At 41.0% G+C, this 19,945-nt stretch overlaps 1 protein-coding gene across 4 annotated transcripts in view; it reads right to left on the reverse strand.

Annotated features, from left to right (window-relative positions):
* The window catches only part of grik4 (glutamate receptor, ionotropic, kainate 4), a 379,558-nt gene that overhangs the window by 90,633 nt on the left and 268,980 nt on the right, over nucleotides 1–19,945 (reverse strand). For all 4 annotated transcript variants that reach the window (XM_086164020.1, XM_086164019.1, XM_086164016.1 and 1 more), the window contains 2 exons: nucleotides 15,706–15,871; nucleotides 1,963–2,141 (listed from right to left, as the gene is read on the reverse strand). In XM_086164020.1, the coding sequence (XP_086020146.1) occupies nucleotides 1,963–2,141; nucleotides 15,706–15,871 (345 nt within the window). The remainder of the gene's footprint in view (nucleotides 1–1,962; nucleotides 2,142–15,705; nucleotides 15,872–19,945) is intronic.

Here is a 19,945-nt window from a genome sequence, read left to right on the forward strand (position 1 = left end):
TTTTCAATTTTTTTAGGATTTTTGTTCCTGTATGTGTCAATTTGATAGACTTGATATTTTGACAGTATCATTTGGAAATTAATTTGACAATTAAAAATGACTATGAAAGCTTTATTATAGCTATGTGGATGTGATATATGTTGCATTCCCGACGATGGTGATGATGGTCATTATTATTATAGTTATTATTGATTTTTTTACAGATACTCAAACATCCCTATCAGGAAGTGATAAACCTCTTACTTCAGACTTTGGGAAACAAATAAAAAACCTGATGCTTTAATTTAAGGTGTCTTATAACCCACATCCCCTCAATCACACCCAAAAAAAAAAACAGTGGATGGAAAAATAAAATCTTTTTGGTCTCCAGTCTAGTATTTTCTTTCATTAATGAAAACTTTTAATTTTATTTTTCACATTTTATATTAATTAAATATTAAGATATATTTAACCAATGTATGTTTTATAAAATGCATAATATAACTATATATATAGTAAATATAAATTTGAATATATCTATTAATTTAAAATATGTAATTTTTTTATTTATTAATGGAATTATTTAAGTTTTTTTTTAGCTTTTTGATCTCACTGTTGTTCTACAGCCGCCTCTGCTCGACAGGGTACTATCTAAACCACTCTTTTTGTACAACTGCTCTTGACAGATGAGGCCTGACTGCACAAGATTACATTCAGGATGCGAACGCGGTTGACCCGACCCCCCCCCCCCAATCACCACCCCCTTTTCCCCCCGTACGCTAATACCTCAGAGAGAAGAGGCCTTTGTCTGATGAGGGTTTGATGTAAGATGTAAACAGACAAATAAGATGGAAGGTCTTTCATAACAAAGGATGATTCCGTCCCTCCAGGCGAGCCGGACACTCTTATCATCATCTGAGGCTGCCAAATAAGCCGGCACACAGCTTTGATATTTTTGGCAACTGTGCACACTCCACACGAGAAGAAGCGCTGACAACTTTCCGCCGCCCTGCTACACCGTGTTTCTCGACACGCACAAAGACAGACCGCGCGCCGCATTAAAAAGACACAACTGCTAGTGATGGAGGGAAGGATAAACACAACCGCATGCGGGATGGAGGTGAGGAGAAATAATCCGAAAGCATCTCCCGGGCATTTTAGGGAGCAGAAAAAAAAAAAAAAAGAGCATCCCAACCCCTGACTGAAAAAAAGAAAGGGATGTCTCTCTCTGCGGGGGTCCCAATGCTTTGGGGCCTTGGTTTGCCACGGTTGCTATGGTGACCGCTATAACCACCGATAGCAGAGAGGTTGTAACTGAGGGGAAATATGATGAGCGAGAAAAGCGAGGTTTTCTCCCCCGGTGCTTCCGTCACTCCCGAACCCGCTTCTGTCTCCACTTATTGTCACCTCCACTCCGAGAATCCATCCATCCTCTTTTCACGAGAATTAGGCGCGTATTAATTACCACGAGGCCATATGCTGCTGCCACACGACCCCCAGCTTCCGCAAACACCTTTATCCACCACATTAGCAGAAAAGTAGGTATATAATTTTATGCAATCACCTGAAACGTCGATTGTGAGTCATACTATCGTAATAACTGTCAGAAAATCGGATTCTCCGGTCGGAGTCGAAAGAGAAGCGGTTCGACCCTTTATTACTCCGTTACACTCAATGGATAATTCAATGTTTTTTCTTTTCTTCTCTGCATTATATTCTTTGCCTCCTGTGGGAAATAAAACTCATGTTGCTGGAGGTGAAGATTAACCAACCATATCTACTTCTTCTTGAAGACAAAAAAAAAAAAAAAAACAAAGAAAGAAAGTAGAACTCTACATATAGGATTGCTTTCAGGCTTAAACAGCCACTGGCTTTTCTCAGTCTTTATTGAGATACTTTAGATTTATTTGAGATTCTTTAGGTGGGAAACACTCGGGGGCCGGTGTGTGTGTGTGTGCGTGTGTGTGTGTGGACCGTACGAACCCGTTCCAAGATGATGTGGGACATGGTGGCGTTGGCATCGACGATGATGGTGGCGGTCTTGTCATCTCGGATCTCCTTGAGGAGCGGAGTTGGGTCCTGGCTGTCGTCAAGCATGCGCACTGACAGAGAGTCCTTGGAGATGAGGAACTGCCTGAGGAGCTCCTCCAGGTTCAATAAGCCTGCCGGTAAGAAACGAGCACACACACACACACACATAGTCAAAGAGGGATAGTTGTGAAAAACAGATGGTGCTTTGCAAATTCTTTTTTTTTTTTTTTTTAAAGTACTGAAAAAGTATTTCTAAAAAGTTAACAGAGGCGCATTCTGAAAGTACTGGCTCAAATAATGGATAAATTCAAACACACACAATAGTCAAATATGAACCACTGAACCCTTTGTTTGCTCACATGCAAATTTGCCTAACGTTTTTTTTTTTTTTTTTTCTAGTACAGGACAAATGAATTAATTACCTTGAACTAGAATTATTACAGCGGACAAAAAAAGGTCGTTACAGTCACTTCCATTGTGCTCCGTCCCACGGTAATTGACTGACTGCTGCGAGCTAAGACGGATTTGACCTAATTAAAGCATAGCTGACTTCATCAAAGTGCTTCTGGCGGCATTTACAAGTCACTCTGCACTCGTACAGTACACTGGCCCACGCAAAAGGGGTTACGGAGCTTATTTTTCAGTAGCTTAAATTAATTTGCGAGGCGCTTTTTTTTTTACCCACAGGTAGAACCTGGAGGAACGGAGCAGGGAACGGCGAAGCACAACGCTCATATAACAATATAATAATGACAATTTTATCTCTTGGCATTTACAAAGAGATCGATACAATGAAGTAAACATCAACTTGACATTCCATGGTTTGTTTTTAAGGGATGCTATGGATTAATAATGGATTTGTAACATTGTAAAACCAGAGCGGTCCTCTTGGTAAGGTTCTTTGTAAAGTGTGGTGATTTCTCTCATTATATATCCCTCCGTCCATCTTCCCACGCTTATCCGGGGTCACAGGGTCGCAGCCGAAGCATAGAAGCCCAGACTTCCCTCTCCCCAGCCACTTGGTCCAGCTCTTCCCGCAAATATATATATATATATATATATATATATATATATATATATATATATATATATATACACACACACACACACACATATAAATACATAAATAGATATATATAGATTTATGGCCCCTATCACAGTTATCATTTGGCGAGAGGCGGGGTTCACCCTTGACTGGTTGCCAGTCGATCACAGGACCACATATAAAGACAAACAACCATTCACTCTCTCAGGTCTAGTTAGACATACAACTGCTCACTCATTCATATATCCTCATATATATTTTATATTTTTAACAGCTTTTCTTTCATTTATTTATTTTATTATGATACTTTATTAATCCCTTATGGGAAATTCGCTCTCTGCATTTAACCCACCATTACATTACATTACATTACATTACAGTCATTTGGCAGACGCTTTTAACCCAAAGCGACTTACAAAAAGTGCATTTCAGTCATCGAAGATCTAAATTCAGAAGTCAGAAGTGACCACTCAACCAAATAGCCATCTCGGAAGCATATACATACATACATTCATTTCATCGTTATTTTATTTTTTTTTCTCGAGGGGGTTGGGGGCTAAGTGCGATTAGTAGGGTAGTGCTTGGTGAAGAGGTATGTTTTTAGCTCACGGCGAAAGATGGGCAGCGACCCGGCTGTTCTGACCTTTTTTGGGACCTTTTTCAATAGGGTGGACCACGAGCAGTTGGCTAGCAGTGCCACGGGAGAAGTTAGGGGTTCAATGTTTTGCTAAGAGGAGGGGGGGAATCAAACCACGCATGTTCGGTTCCAAGAACGATCGCTCTAACCCCCTGCGCATTTACCGCGAGAAAAAAAAAACAGGGTATGAATGAAGCTCTCATTGCTCAACTACTTTCAACTTGGAGACTGGCTGACGTGAACACAGAGACGGCGGAAGGCGTGGAGCAAATATGTTTACAAGCGACGCTTGATCGCAAACAACATGAAGCCCGTAGGCGGTCAAGGGTGAGAAGGATTGCGAGCGGGTTCTGAGGCTCTTACTAATATTGTCTGTAATGATCTTGTGGTCTGCGTTTGTCATTTGGCTTGCCGCCGCGGAGATATTTTGCCGACCAATATGCGGATATCTGTGTTTGTGCACTCACAAGACACCCCTTCCAGCTGCCGCTCGCAGCCTGGCTGTGTCTCCAACCTGTCAGGTCGACTTCCTTTGTAGCTCTGACGCGGAGCAACTTTGATGAGCTTGAAATAGCTTCAGCTAAACCGCCATCCTCGTCTGCCTCGAGCTCCGAGGCTCCGCAGCGTCTTGCATGGCGTCAGATACAATTTCGAGTTCAATTTTGTGACATTTTGTGAGCGAGCTACATGTAGAGGCAAGGGCAGAGGGTGCAGGCTCGACTACCCGCGGTTCTCTCCAGTTATTGAAGAACAACTTTTGCATCGAGTGAGTTCAATAGAATTTAGATAATCTTGTTTGTCCGTCTTGATCGCGGCGGCGAGCTTTCAACACCGCGTGGGGCTCCGTGTCTGATACAGCAAACAGCAGCAACAGGACCACCGTATCCTGTTGATACTGTCACTGATTCCATTCCCGTTATAGACTCTGACTGCCTTCTGTCATCTTCCATTGAAAACGAATAAAAAAAAAAAAATAAAAATTAATACATAAAGACATTTCTGGAAGATTCTTGAGGTCAGCAATTTTCTTCTTTAGCAAACTCAGGTCTTCAGCAGGTTCCCCGCTGTTACGTAGCTTCATGACCGATCTGTCAAACAACTGGAAGTGTCCAGCTACGATAAAAACAACGGGAGCCGTTGATTGGTGGTGACAATATGTCTGCAGTTTCATTTTCACAATGAATCTTGACAGAAGATGTCATATTGATAAAATCCATTGCACGAGTCTCGATTCAGGAATTAAATGCAGAACAGGACGAAGACGACAACAAACGAAAGAACATCGTCATACCGTATGTTGCCGGTGTTTCGGAGAAACTCCGAAGGGTGTGCGACCAAACACCTTGTACATGTACATTTTAAACCCCACAACACCCTGAGACAAAAACTGGTGCACCCCAAGGACAAAACACCCAGGCATAAGATAGAGAATACGATGTGTGCCGTCACGTGCACTGAGGATTGTGATGACGTCCATATTAGAGAGAACAAGCAAACCTCTGCACAAACAAATGGCTCAACACCACTTCAGGACGAGACTCCCCGGCAGTTATATTCGGAACTCTCCGCAGGTCATTAGAACTGAAGAAGCCTCTCGGATGACGCGTGAAACATCTTCAGGTGAAGAAATTCAAGTCCGGTTGCCACGACAAGGAGATTTGGACAAATACTAAATGTCGTGCTCATCGGCAGATCGCCGTTAAATGATACATCTGTGATTCTGGCAATGTTGTTCGCCCTTACGAATTGTTACATCTCCATAAAATCTGCGAGTCCTCCTCGCGCTGTAACCGGTGATCTGTTGTATGACTGATGCAAGGCTGACAAACACTGCACCGATTTTGAAATGCTTACTCATGATAACCCAGTTGATTCATAGAATTATTCAATCATTTTATCATATTTTTTTTCACATCCAAAACAGGCTCTTGGAGGCCCCTAACGATAACTGTTTTGCAACCGACCTTCTGGTAACTCAGGGAGACGGTGACTTATTTATCACTGTTGATAAAGAGGTTTATGAATTTGTACATTCCTCTATTAATTTCTGTAAAACAATATACATTAACACCGAAAACTGTTGGTATCTTAGCTAGATGAGTTAACATCTCAGTGCTTATTACAGTGTTTCGATTTTGAGCCACATCAGATATTTATATTAGAAAAATCACACGGCACACCACCAAATAAATATGTCAAAAACGTTTTTAATGAAATACAACGAAACTGCAGTCTCAATTTACTCTGGCCCTGTTTGGTAGAACACAAGCTGATATTCTTTCATGGACGGAGGAAACCCTATATAACTTTCATTGTATTCTCTTGAGCTCACCTTTTGTACTTTCTTCTGACCTCTACTCATACGTGGACCTTCATCTGGGTCAGAATTTTTTTTTTTTGATTTGAGTACTTTTAAAATATTTATCCATCGCGTATCACTGCCACTGTCTCACTCAAAGCGACGCTAAATACTGTGCTGTTTGACCCACAGCAGGTAGACACACAGGTTAATTCACTACCCGTTGCCATTTAGTGGAAGAGCATTGATAGATGTACGAAGACACATTATTTGCATTGAATAAATACGTTTTGGACCAATCTGCAGAAAGTGGGCAATTTTCCACAGGTCACTAATGTGCAGCGGCAGAGTGGTTGGGAAACACTGGCTTATTAGACCAAATACAGCTGAATAACAGGTCAGGATTATTTATGTAAACTCAATAGTTTTTTCACCATCTGAATTCAAACCTCTGCGAACTTGGACTTCGACTTGAACAGACGATGACGAAGGCTGTCGGTGGAATCTTTTGAAAGGAAACCCAACCGTGTTTCCCCTAATGAGTGAACGTGTCGCAAAGTCTGAATTTTAACACACTGTCACCACGGGGTGTCTGCAAGAACGTACTTTTCATCTCAAAGTGAATTCTGTCATCTCAGAGAAGAATCAGCAGGAGACCCAACAGCAGTTTTTTTTTTCATTTCATGTCCTTGGGCAGTTTAGGTGAATAATGTATAATAACATTGTGATGACTCATCATTTAGCCTTCGGCAGAGTGGGATCTCTGTTTATGACTTACTGGCATTTATGGCAATTAGCTTAAAATGTTGTTGACAGGATCAAGTGTCAAGACATTCAAGTATATTTCAGCATATTCCTCTTCCCGTTGACCCTAACAACCCGTAAGCGGTGCCATCAATATTGCGCGTTATCCACCTGACACACCGTGGTCGTTCTGATCTGGTGTGCTCTCACTGATCACTCCGGTTGCAAATAACATTCCCATTTACCTCGCTGGAAACTGCAATAACTCATCTGAGTGGAAGGTTCATTTGCAGACCTCTGAGCCCTGACGTGTAAGCGGTGTCAGATCTGAAGCTAACTGTATCCCGGGTTTTCCCGCCCCTCACCCATGAGCAGACCGCTGGTAGAACTGCGGGATTTATTTACCATGCATTTGTTTTGGACCGTTAACACAAGCAAGCGCTGCAAATCAATACTATGTCAACCAATCAACCGACAGGACCAATCGACCAACCAACCGATCAACTGACCGACCAACGAACCAGACGTATAAATGAATAAATACAAACGTACATACAAGCATAGATACATACATACATACATTTTTTTTTTAAGGCTAGCCATTGTACATCCATCTGTCAGTGAAATACGAACCATGTTTTTAAACGACTTGGTTGGGTTGTCAGGGACACCGATGCATCTTTCACCTTCTTTCTCGATATTGCAAACAGTCGACATTGCTAAAAGCAGGCGAAAAGGGGAAAGTTGGACCGTTAAGATATACAGATAATGAGATCACGAAACTGAGGTAGTTTTCCAACTGTTCGCCGCATAGAGGGCTCATAATCAGCGACTTTATCCGCTGCAGAAGCTCAAGGCTGCTGTGATCAGCGCGGATTGTTTTCAACAAAGCACCGACGCCAAGGAGTCTATGAATTGAAATCAACAGTGCCGTCAGCAAACAGTATGTATCTCGTTCCCCTTATGTGTTCTCATAATTGCAGGTTGTACAAGTAATTCACATTAATACGAAGAAACTAAGTTGGTTTTAAAGATGGTTTGAAGAACTTTGACTCTTAATAACAGAAAAAAAAAATTGTATCGGAATAAGATGAGGGTAAAAGATAAAAGATCTGCTCCTTCCATCAACTGCCGTCTAGAAACCTGTCGAAGGTTGGAAATGAAAATAGTATGGTGAAAGACAATATTTTTTAACCATTATACCCTTGGTGAAGAACGAATAGACAAACGAAAAATTGTAAAATTTGTATAGATATGTATAGATATATCTCTCCATATATATCTATATATATAGATAGATATAGATATCTATATATCCATATATAGATATATAGACGTATATAATAAAAGATATATATATATATATATATATATATATATATATATATATATATATATATAGACATATATATAGATATACACATATATATGGCCCTTTTACAAAACATTCAATGAATTTTCAGTTTCTCTTTTTTTTTGTTTCTTCTTTTTCCTAATTTTTTGATGACATTTCTCTGGGACGTCCTGCCGAAAAATTCGGCATTACCCATTCTATTTGACATTGGTTTTAGCTTACTGCAAGTTTATTTGAGAGAGTAACAAAAATAGCGAGGGGTCCACAGGGCGGAGAAGATTAATGGGTCCACCTTATGCTGCCATCCAGGAAGGTGAATAGTGAATAATATACTATGTGTTATTCTGAGCTTTATCCTGACGACCATTCTCACCTTCTGCTTTATGTCCTGGGAAAGTTTAAAAAGAGCATCATACCACTGCTATGTATTCGGCAACCATCGACACTGTATTAATCCATCCTGTCCGTAGAGACGGCTACATTTACGCTCACAAATGAGTGTGGCAAGGTGAGAAACGGTGGATTTAGTTTCAAAGAAAAGTCAAACTGTGTCTGACGACTTCTTTGGGACCTTTACAGACCGTGTAATCAACATTAAAAAGAAAGACCAGACATCCTTGATGTAGTCATTTAACTTTTTATAAAATAGAGGGGGTAAAAGGTAGCTGTCTTCATTGTGAACTTACCAATGCTTAAAAGTGTTGCGGAACCCTACTTGAAATACTAGCACCCAAACAACTGACAGATCTGATCAGATTGCGATCATTCAATTTGTTAGGTAATATAAATAGTAATAGTAAATAATATAATGCTGATGTGTTGATTTGTCAGTCTAAATATTGGAAGTATAATAATAATGATATAAATATAATTAATTGGTACAAACCAACGCCTTGGCAAACATTGGGAAGAAATTAACCAAAGAAATGCGAAAACAGTTCCAGTTATGATAGAATCAGCGTAAATAAATGTCTCCGCGTGTTAAGTTCTTGTAATAAAGACTTGGCCTGAAGAGACGCCTTGCTTGGCCAAACTATCTTAAAATAACTTGCTGATATCATAATTGCAAATACTTAACAAATACAAACTAGTCTGTGAATAAAAGAACAAAATAAAATGATCACTATGGGTCTGGAAAGCTAAACAGAATTTGATAAATAAACTGTCTAATATTATAAATATTCCAATTGACAACCAATCTTTCTGAAGCACTTCCCAAAAAGAAAATCATCAACTCAAAAATCAAAAAATTACAAATTAAAAAAAAAAAAAAAGTAAATTAAAATTCAAAAAATAAGAATTAAAAGTATAAATAATACTTTATTGGTTATACTCTAAATAATAAAGATCTAAAAATAAAGATATACAGCAAAAGGATACCTGGTCAGTGTTACCAGAGGCAAACTGTCTGCTAGTATGGCTGACTGCCATCCTCTCAACTCATGTACGAACAGGCTGTGAATTACGGCGGGGATCGCTTACTTTTCAATCCAGACAAGAGGCCCTGGTGGTCCGACACAGGATTTAATCATTTGAGTTACCTCTCCAAAGCAGCTCGAAAGCATCAGTCTACCCGCGTGCCACTGTTCCCGGAAAATATATATTGACCCGCAGTAAAGTGAGCCACGGTGGAAAGTGACCGCTGAACACAAGCACAGGATGAATGTACACAGAAAGGTGTCAGTGCAGTGGAGACTGATTTAAACTGTCTTGTATTTAAGACGACTCGTTTGTGACTCCCGATATGTATCTGAACGGCGTCATGAGAAATTAAAGTTTTTAGTTTGGAGCGGTGTGAGGTCTTTCAAAACAGTCTGGTATAAATTGCTATGCTTGGAGAGCAACATTCCAGTCCGTTGAGATTCTGATTAATTATGAATATATATATTGCTGCTTGTAGTTGCTTGAAGGAAATACAAATAATGTCAAGTGGTGTCTACCATTTTGATTTTTTTCATTTGAATGTGTTCTTTTGGTACGATATACGATATAATAATATAATATGATATAATATAATATATACCACATTTTTATTATATTTTATTTTCATTATGTTATATTATATTATATTATATTATATTATATTATATTATAAATGCTGTGTAAGCGCCTTTCTGTCCGATTAGAGTTTACCGATGGCAGTTCTCAAACAGTGAGACAGTAGAGGTGTAGAAAGAGTGATTTACAATTTATTAGATAACATAAGCATACATGAGTTATCACAAAAAGCAGCTTGCTCTTGGTGCATTGTATAATTGAGCAGGTAACAGTGGAACCTGATAAAAAATGTGGTGCCATTGGGAGTGTTTACTTTTGAAGCAACAGTGTAACAGCGCAGATGTAGAGTGCCAAGCCTTTTCTTTCCCCTGCTTATCAGTGGTACAAAAAAAAAAAAAAAAAGTGCAAGTGGTTTTGGCACTGCTTTGCAAAATTCTAAAAATCATTTTACTTGTGCTGAGGCTTTGGGTACATTTCAGAGCTTCTCAGATGTTCTCTTTCATCTCTGACAGATACACCAGTCAGCCCGCTAATAAAATGCATTTTCTCTGAAAGCAGAAACTGCATATATGAATGTCTGCATGGGAGTAGATGAGCTGTATGCCCTTTTTGTTTAACTACAGCCACGACCACATGATGGGTTGAGCCAGCCGACATGACAAGGACAATAGTCAAAGTACCAGTAACAGCACTGCAGCTGCTACTGCACACACTGCGGTGGATCGTGTACGTTCGCTCGATTAACGTCCGTCCTCCCGCGCACCGTGGCTTTTGAGGTGCGGTTCCTTCTACGACTCCTGCCTCTCCAGCCACAGCTGAAAATCAGCCATGAATTGGCCATGAATCGGCCGTGCTCTGCGAGGCTGTCACTGGCCCGGGTGATTAATGATGTTGGCGCACGTGGACGAGCCTCTGACAGTATGTTGCCATGAAAAGCGAGGTTGCAGCTGACGCTACTGCTGAGGTTTGAATGTACACACACACACATACACACACTCACACAGGCGTGTGTCCGTTTCTGAAATCTTTACTCAGTGAAGGTCACAAGAGATGGTTTAACGAAACCTACCATGTCATTTCTTGGATATCCTGCCTTTTTCGGTCTTACTGTATGATTCTGGAGTTGTAATCTTTTTTTTCCCTTATTCATTCATTATCGAGAACCACTTATGCTGCACTCAGTATAGGCTGGATCCTATCCAAGAGTCCGGATGCACCCCGAACAGTCGCCAATTCACTCTCTCCTTTGTATATCTTGGCAATGTCGAGTCACCGATGAACCTACTGCATGTTTTTGGACCGTTATGGGGAAAACTGAAACCTTAACCCAGCGGTCGGGAACTTATGGCTCGCAGGCCATATATGGCTCTTCCGGTGATGGTAAATGGCTCCCAGACAATTTTTTGAGTTAAAAAAAAAAAATCAGTTTGGAACTGATTTTGAAATAATTCTTCATAATACTGCGTCATTTTAAAGTAAACAGAAATTCGTTTGGAACATAAATTTCGGTTGGGTCGGGAACCGATGGCTTCCGAGCCCGTCCGTGTCATTGTAAAGGTGAAGAAATCAATTTTATAAGATAGCCAACTAGTTTATCGGCTTCAACCCTTGTTACGAAAAAGATGGCAAAAGAAGACGATAATTACCGGGTATTCTAGGCAGAGGAATTTACATTTGGATCTGCGGTATGTCTAATATGCAATGATAAATTTGCATTGATGATACGGTCAAATATAAAGTGACACTTCGAACAAATCCATTCAGCACCAGAGGTCGCATTAAAAGTAAGACATATTTAATTTATTATACGTTAAAAATACTATATGGCTCTCAATGAAATATATTGAGAAATATTTGGCTTTTATGGCTCTCTCAATCAAAAACGTTCCTGACCCCTGCCTTAACCAGTAGGAAAGCACCCATCCTTCATTGGCTTCTTAGTCTACTATCTGGATCAAATATTATGTATTTCATATATATTAACTAAATTGTGTTTTACATTAAACTAGACATAATGTCATGTATAAGGATAACTTGTTATTGTGTGTTAAAGTACGAAGCTATTCAAAGAAGGATTCCTGTGTCCATGTTTTTATCTTAAATGTGCAAGGTCGGGTGAGTCTGTTGGACGAAGCCTGTCAACCGATACCGTTCCAATATCAACATTCGTTCTGCATATCCAGCATTCAGAAGATCCGGATCCGATTCTAGCTGTCGTTTGCAGAGAGGCGGAGTTCACAGTGGACCGGTCACCTGTCAATCCCAGGGCCGCATGTAGAGACGTGCAACTATTCACTCTGTCGTTCATACTTCATACTTCATACGGAGACGAGCAACCGTTCACTCTGTCACTCACACGTCTGGGCTGTGAAGCGGAAGCGCTAACCGCTGTGCCACCAATATCAACATTTTTGTCGATTGCATGATAACAGTTATAACAGGAGAGGAATGAAGGTTAATCGCTGCCAGACAGCATATATGCGTGTGAATGAGAGGAACCCAGGTGGAGCGGTGAGGCTACAGGGAGTGGAGATCAAGAAGTTGGAGGATTTCAGGTACTTGGGGTCAACAGTCCAGAGCAACAGAAAGTGTTGTAAAGAAAAAAGATACAGGTTCAAGCAGGTTGGAACGGGTAGAGAAAAGTGTCAGGGGTAGAAGACTATCAACCAGAAGGAAAGGAAAGGTGTACAAGACAGTGGTGGGACCAGCGATGCTGTAAGGTTTCGAAACAGTGACAATGACGTGAAGACAGGAGGCAGAGCTGCAGGTCGCAGAGATGAAGATGCTGGGATTCTCTTGGGGAGTGACCAGGATGGATAGGATCAGGAATGGGTCTATCAGAGGAACAGCACATGTTAGATGTTTTGAAGAGAAGGTCTGAGAAGCCAGACTGAGATGGTGTCGAGGGATTGGTAGAATTGGTAGAGGGATGCTGGAATTGGAGCTGCCAGGCAGGAGGTTTAGAGGAAGACCAAGTAGAAGATTGATGGACGTAAGGAGAGATGATATGGAGTTAGTTGGTGTGGGAGAAGAGGATACAGTGAATAGGGTTAAATGCAAAAGGGTGATTCGCTATGGCGACTCCAGTAGGGAAAAGCCGAAAGGAAAAGCGGAATGATAACAGGAATGATCTTCTGCCCCCATCTATCCATTCACAACAGTATGTTAGCTTTAAATGCATCTAAATTTGTGGGGGAAAAAAAAGGGAAAAAAAAAAAAAAAAAAATCAGGCTCCTGGTTCATACGATCAAAAGTCCAGCAAATATATAAGAAATATATATATAAGAAAAGTCAAACTGTGTCTGTCGACTTCTTTGGGACCTTTACAGACCGTGATAATCAACATTAAAAAGAAAGAACAGACATCCCTGATGTAGTCATTTAACTTTTTATAAAATAGAGGGGGTTAAAAGAAGCTGTCTTCATTGTGAACTTACCAATGCTTGAAAGTGTTGTGGAACCCTACTTGAAATACTAGCACCCAAACAACTGACAAATCTGATCAGATTGAGATCATTCAATATGTTAGGTAATATAAATAGTAATAGTAAATAATGTAATGCTGATGTGTTGATTTGTCAGTCGAAAAGCAGAATGATAACAGGAACGATCATCTGCCCCCATCTATCCATTCACAACAGTATGTTAGGTTTAAATGCATCTAAATTTGTGGGGAAAAAAAAGGGAAAAAAAAAAAAAATCAGGCTCCTGGTTCATACAATCAGCAAATACATCACAGCAAAGATTTAAATAAAGGATTTGGACTTTAAAAAAGTAAATACACCGTAGAGATTTTAAAACTCCAGTTGCGATGACAGCCATCTTGCACTTGAGAATAATAATAGTAAAAAGAGCAGTAGCCATGGGGACCATTAGCTTATTAACCGCATCGTTTAACAAAAAACTTCTTGTAACAGCTGTTGGAAGATGAATAGGTAGGGGAGGGGATCCACAGATTTAAATGAAACGGAGATCCGGGGTTGCCAGGCTACAGATGGGCTCTGTGCGCGTGAAAGCTAATGCCAGAATAAGTCGAATCTGACAGTAAACGGCCTCCAACCAATCAGCTGTCCCGGCTCTAAACGGCGTGCTATTCCTGTCAATCGTGTGTACCGCCGATCACTAGTATGATTCAGCGGCGTGTTTTCCCGGAGACGATTGTGGATGTGCAAAAAAAGGAAAGAAATACACCAATAAAGTGCGATTAAGTCGGGAAAGAAAAGAAAATCTAACTGGACAAAGAAATACATTGAGGAACTTTGGCCGCAGCTCGAGTGAAAAATACAGATAGAACTTGACATCCCGATGTTGTTATCTATATTTACTTTTAATTTTCTTTTCGTATCTCCCCTAGCAGACCGAGCCGGAGTCAGGAGACAGGTTTACCCGAAAAAAAGAGAGAAAAATGCTAAATAATTTGAAAATCAGTGTCTGTTCAGTGTACCGGCCCCCTGTCAATTTCTTGAATATGGTGTTCAATTCTCACCGAAGGAACTCTAATAAAATGTCACCAGGAAACAGAGTGTGAGCACCGGAGTGAGACAAACAAAGTTAAAGCTACGGCGCCTCTTGCGGAAAAATGTATGGGGAAAAAAAAACATATCTGACCTTTGCAGAGATTAGGGATATTATCTTTTAGAGGATTTTGACTCCTGGGTAATCTTTCTTCTCCCTTTTTTTTTTTTTTTTTTTTTTTTTGCATAACCAAATGCCATCTTTTGTACACATTTAAGAGGAAAAGGTACACTTGTATTCGCGATCAAGCATTCCGGTTGTGAGAACCGCGGTGCTGTGACTGACAAGCCATTCTTAAGAGCGATAGGAGACCACAAGGAAGTTATAGAAGGAAAAAACCAGAAGGAAAAAGGGCGAAGTGCAAAACTGTCGTCGCTAGAGTGACTGCATCAGGGTGGCAAATTACTATCTATACACCGTCTCGCATGCAACTGATGTCTCACGACTGTTTCTATTTCTTCAAAGCGTGGTGCTGATTAGGAAAAAAGGTTAGCCGCTGCCACTCGGGGTCGGGGTGTCTTTGTCAGGGGAGCTGTAATTACTCCTCGCCGGACTACAAGAGGGTGGGAAAAGGCCGTGATATAATCTTCCTTCTCTATCTATGAAAATAACTTCCCCTGAGGAGATTATTTTGTTATTTGAAGCTTTTTCAGTTGAGTATTTTTCGAATCTAATGACTGCTTTTGATGAGGAAACAGACGCAGATGCGCACGCGGTCCTTCTTTTTTGTCTTAATATTCAGCGGGCGCCGTCGGTGAGAAAATGAATATTCCTGCGGCTAGCGAGGAAAAAAAAAACAAAAAAAGATTGGCGTTGCCTGGATTTCAAGATGATGACGACGACGACAACGGAGACGCCAAAAAAAGAAAAAGAATCTGCAGCGAGTGTTTATTTTGAGACGGCGCCATCAGGCGAGCCGCTGTGCGACGTAAGACGCGGCAGATGCTTTTAGAGCGAGATGTTTTTAAAGTGCTGCTGTGTTAACACATTTAATGGAGGACACATTAAAGAACAATGTTTTCACTTTGTTTTGCAGATGCGGCGACGTCGGTGTGCATCCGTGATGTGTATTTTGTCGAACGGGGTGTCGGTGGCGTACTCACAGTCAGCCTGTGCGCAGATAAGGCAAGCGCTGGTGCTGTTGAAGAAGGTGAGAAGGCCCGCCACTGCCAGGCTAATGTCGCTGTTGGTCGGCCTCAGGTCAAGGGTGGTAAACCGGGGGAACTGAACCTTCAGAATGTCCTCTGGAGCCACCTTGACATAGGGAACCTGCAGGGAAATGTTGGTATCAAAATCTCTGCAGAGCAGGGGTGCTCGATAGGTCGATCCCGATCTACCGAAATATCGTAAAGGTAATACTGGTAGATCGCGTGAGATTAAAAAAAAAATCATCCCGTCGCTAATTCATATACAGGGCAGCCGGTCGGATTACATCTGATTTTTTCGGACACTGAGGTGACTGCGCATGCACCAACAACCGCGCGAAGTGCAGCAAAACTAACAAGCTAGTTGGCAAGTTACCTCCAATTTTTAGCCCTCGGTTTTTTCCGATCACTTTCATGGGAGGAGGACTTTTTTTTTCACGATGACATTTTCGATGTCTACCATCGCAATACCCATAGAAGGGTGATGCGGTGCGGCGTTTATGGATCGAAGGAACTAAAATCCCAGTTGTTCGGACAGCAAACTTTTCACACAACATACAACTTTTCAAAAGTAGCTGTAAGCAGCTACTGTCTGGACTATGATTCAATTCAGTGAAAGTCATCAGAGTGAACTTGGGGAATACCAAAAAATGTACATAATTTGTGTTGTGTAATATTGGCTCATGAGGCTATGCAAGGTACATCAACATACATTATACATATAAAAAATATTTTGCATTTTTATTGTGGGTGGATCATTTTGACTTGGTCATTTTATAAGTTGCTCGCATGCTGAAAAACTGTGAGCATATTTATAACAATGTTTACACTATTTATTATTGATACAAATCAAAATGCACTGCAGACAGCAAAGTAATAATTTCACTGTATAGGGAAACACATTTCCACACCGTACATATGACAATAAACACTACAAGCGGTGACCCTTACTAAAGATATATTATCATCTTTTCAGAGATAGGACCAAAAAAGATACTCTTAATATATGTAATGGCATTTGAGATTACCTGATGTACATTCTGAACATCATTGATCAGAAAATCATGACCGCAGAGCATGGAAGAATCAACAAAAAAAATAGATTCATGATCTTCGATGCAATATGAATAATCCTAACAGTTGGGTAAATAATATATTTACAGAGGAGGAAATAGAAAGAACATGACAAAAACAGCAAAATAGACAAAATCGACACCGAAGACCTTGTTTAAGCCTTTTGGGGTCAGTGTTCCCAATGTGTAGATACAAAAAAATTTAAAAGCACAGAGTTCAGATCCCCCCCTCTGCGAGGACAGCCACCAATGCGGCTCAAAAAGTTATGCTAAAATAATGCTGAAATAAATTATCTTAGCATTGGAACCCTGTTGGTGTGCAGATTTATTATTTTCAGCCTATGCTTTTTCTGGCTCAGCACCCATCCCTAACTGAGCGGCGGATGAGCATATTTTTTTTTTTCTCAAACTGTATTTCTCTATGTGTGAATGAGATGCTAAATGGTCGTATTTCTCTATATAACACGTGAATGGTTGTTTATCTTAATATGGGAAGGGATCGCGACCCTGAGCGCAGTTTAAGTGGAATTTAATGAATGAATGAAAAAAAGGTATGGAAAACTTGCATGTGAACTGCAGAGTAAAATGGGACCAATTACAGTTGACAGGCAGAAGGAAGCAAACATTTGTTTTAATATTCAGGGTAAAAATGAAGAACCCGGTGTCAGAACATTGCTTATGGTGATCAGTTATGTACCGTATAAACCAATTATTGTTCCACTCACAACAGCAAAATGTTCATTTTATAGCCAACCTTTTTTCATAGAAAAACAAAGCAACTGTATTTCTGGGCTTTGCTAAAAAAAGGAAAGAAAGGGGGTATAAATGAAACAATGACCCAAAACATAAAAGTACTTGTATTGTCGGTAACGAGAGCAAAGATCAGTCACAAGGAATCAGAAAACCTAAACAACAAAGCCTTCAGTGGGAATCGATAAATTCACTTCTTCTATTCCCGCCTCTATACGCTCAACAGTTTTTGTATTGATTCCCCTTTCTTTCTCCAGCGTGTTGATTGGCTGAAGCTAAAGAAATATCTGTGTCCCCCGTGACTTCTAATTAATTTATAAAACTCCCATTGTGCTAAACGGTGTGTCTAACACGGTGTAATTTCCGCCGGCTGATGGGGGGGTCAAGTACATTACGGCTAATCTTTCACGTTCCCTTCCTTCAGCAACACATCCACGCGAGAGCTTTCTATCAATCTCCCGAACATCTGGAACATCACATATTGCCCCGATTCAAACCCAATTCCCGTCTGTTTCTTCTTAATGAAATCCATCTCTGCTTCGGCTCTCCGTTTGATGATGTGAATGGATGTGCGCTTTCGGGGGTGGAGGGGGGGGCCCGGAGGGAGAGGGAAGTAGGTGGGTAGTCGTTGGGCGGGTCAGCTGGCGAAGCGTTGCGACGAAGCGCGGTGGGGCTTGAAGGGGATACAGGAGGACGTGGTTGGTCTGAGAAGGAGGAACAGGCGAAGGGAGCCTCTTCATCATGGCAGATTGCCTGTCTGTGTGGTTTCCAGCACCCATACATTGCTTTCCCCCCTCGTCCGCGTATCCCCTCGATTGGTTTTCCATCCCTGCCCATCGGTGTGTAATGGAGTCCCGGGCTGTCGGGATGGATGGAAGTGCGCATAGTAGTGACAGCCCCAGCTGGAACACGGCTCATTCCTTTCAAAAAGCCCTAAAACCTGGGTAATAGTCATACACTGCACAGGGGAAATGTGCCCCACTTACGGTATGTCCTCCTCCCATGTTGCGTTTTTACAATTCCTCACTCCCATTCTCATTTTTGCCTGCCTCACGTTTCACTATGCACCCCGATTGTTTACTCCCTTCCCCTCCCTCCGCTGCGCCCCGCCTCTCTTCTCTGTTCAGACCGCTTCCACCTCTTTCACTTAACATTCTGCTCCACGTGAGGCAGCAAATCCGCTTAAATAAACGCGCGCGTTGCGATACTCTTATTGAGCACTTTGACTTTTTTCGCCCGTCGAATCCTTTTCCTTGAAATGTCGGCATGATGAGACTCCTCGGCGTCGGCCGGTCCACTGACGTGACGTCCACCGAATCCATCCAACTCGCGCGTTGATTGATTTAATTGCACCTTCTTAAGGCTATTGATTAATCGGCATCACTTTCTACAAAGTTAAACATCTGGAGGTATCTGCCGTTTGATAAAACAGACAAGATAGAAAAGGCTGGAAGCGATCTATAAGTTCCACTTGGTCAGAGCAATAGTAGTCATTTGGCATTTCATTAGTAGCTGTCAGTGTTTTCCTCACAACGCTCACTGACAAATTGCTTTTGAGACAATAGTCGCATAAAAACGACGCATTAAAAGGAAAGACGTCCGCTCTGCACATCACTAACAGCGTGTTGTCAGCAATGTCAAAACCGTTTACCAGTCCCCTTATCTGCTACCAACAGCTATAAGTCACTCTTCTGGTCCATTCCTCCCCAAAACAAAAAAAAAAACAAAAAAAAAAAAAAAAAACAGAGAAGTACTTTTGTGCTCTGCAGCTTCAAAATATAAATCAATGAACCGCTTACCTTCACATTAACCCGAGGTTTAAAAAGCCGCCAGTTCTGGGTAGTAATTCGAACTGAATCAACAAAGTGCCCCGAACTACAACTTCTGAATACATTTCACGACCCGCTAATTCGCAATAATGAACAATTACTCTTTTGTTTATGGTTGTAGAAATAATTTAATTTGTACCAATTAACACTTTAGATTAACAATTTATTGAAACGCCTCTGTGTAATGTACAGTAGAAAAAGGACTGCCTGGGGCTTTCGTCCGCAAAAGCAATTTCACCGGCTCAAAATAACATGAGCTCCCTTGGACGCGGCACCAAGGAGAACCGGAAAACAACGAATTGACAAAGGGAATATTTGGGACATTGAAAAGATTTGTGAATATTAACAATAAAAAGCAAAACCCCGCGCTTGTAAAGCAGATAGCAACGATCTCATCGGGATTCTCCGAACAAAATATGGAGTCCCGCTGAGACCATATCTAAGATCTCTGCTATTTCATCTATACATGTACATCAGGGCCACTCAAAAGCAAATTTTGGACAACTTAAAAATAATTTCAATTTTCATTTACAGGTGGGGGATGCC

This window comes from Fistularia commersonii, chromosome 18 (assembly GCF_037954325.1).
Source record: "Fistularia commersonii isolate RoL2024-O1a breed Wild chromosome 18, RoL_Fcom_v1.0, whole genome shotgun sequence".
In the NCBI taxonomy this organism is placed as follows: domain Eukaryota; kingdom Metazoa; phylum Chordata; class Actinopteri; order Syngnathiformes; family Fistulariidae; genus Fistularia; species Fistularia commersonii.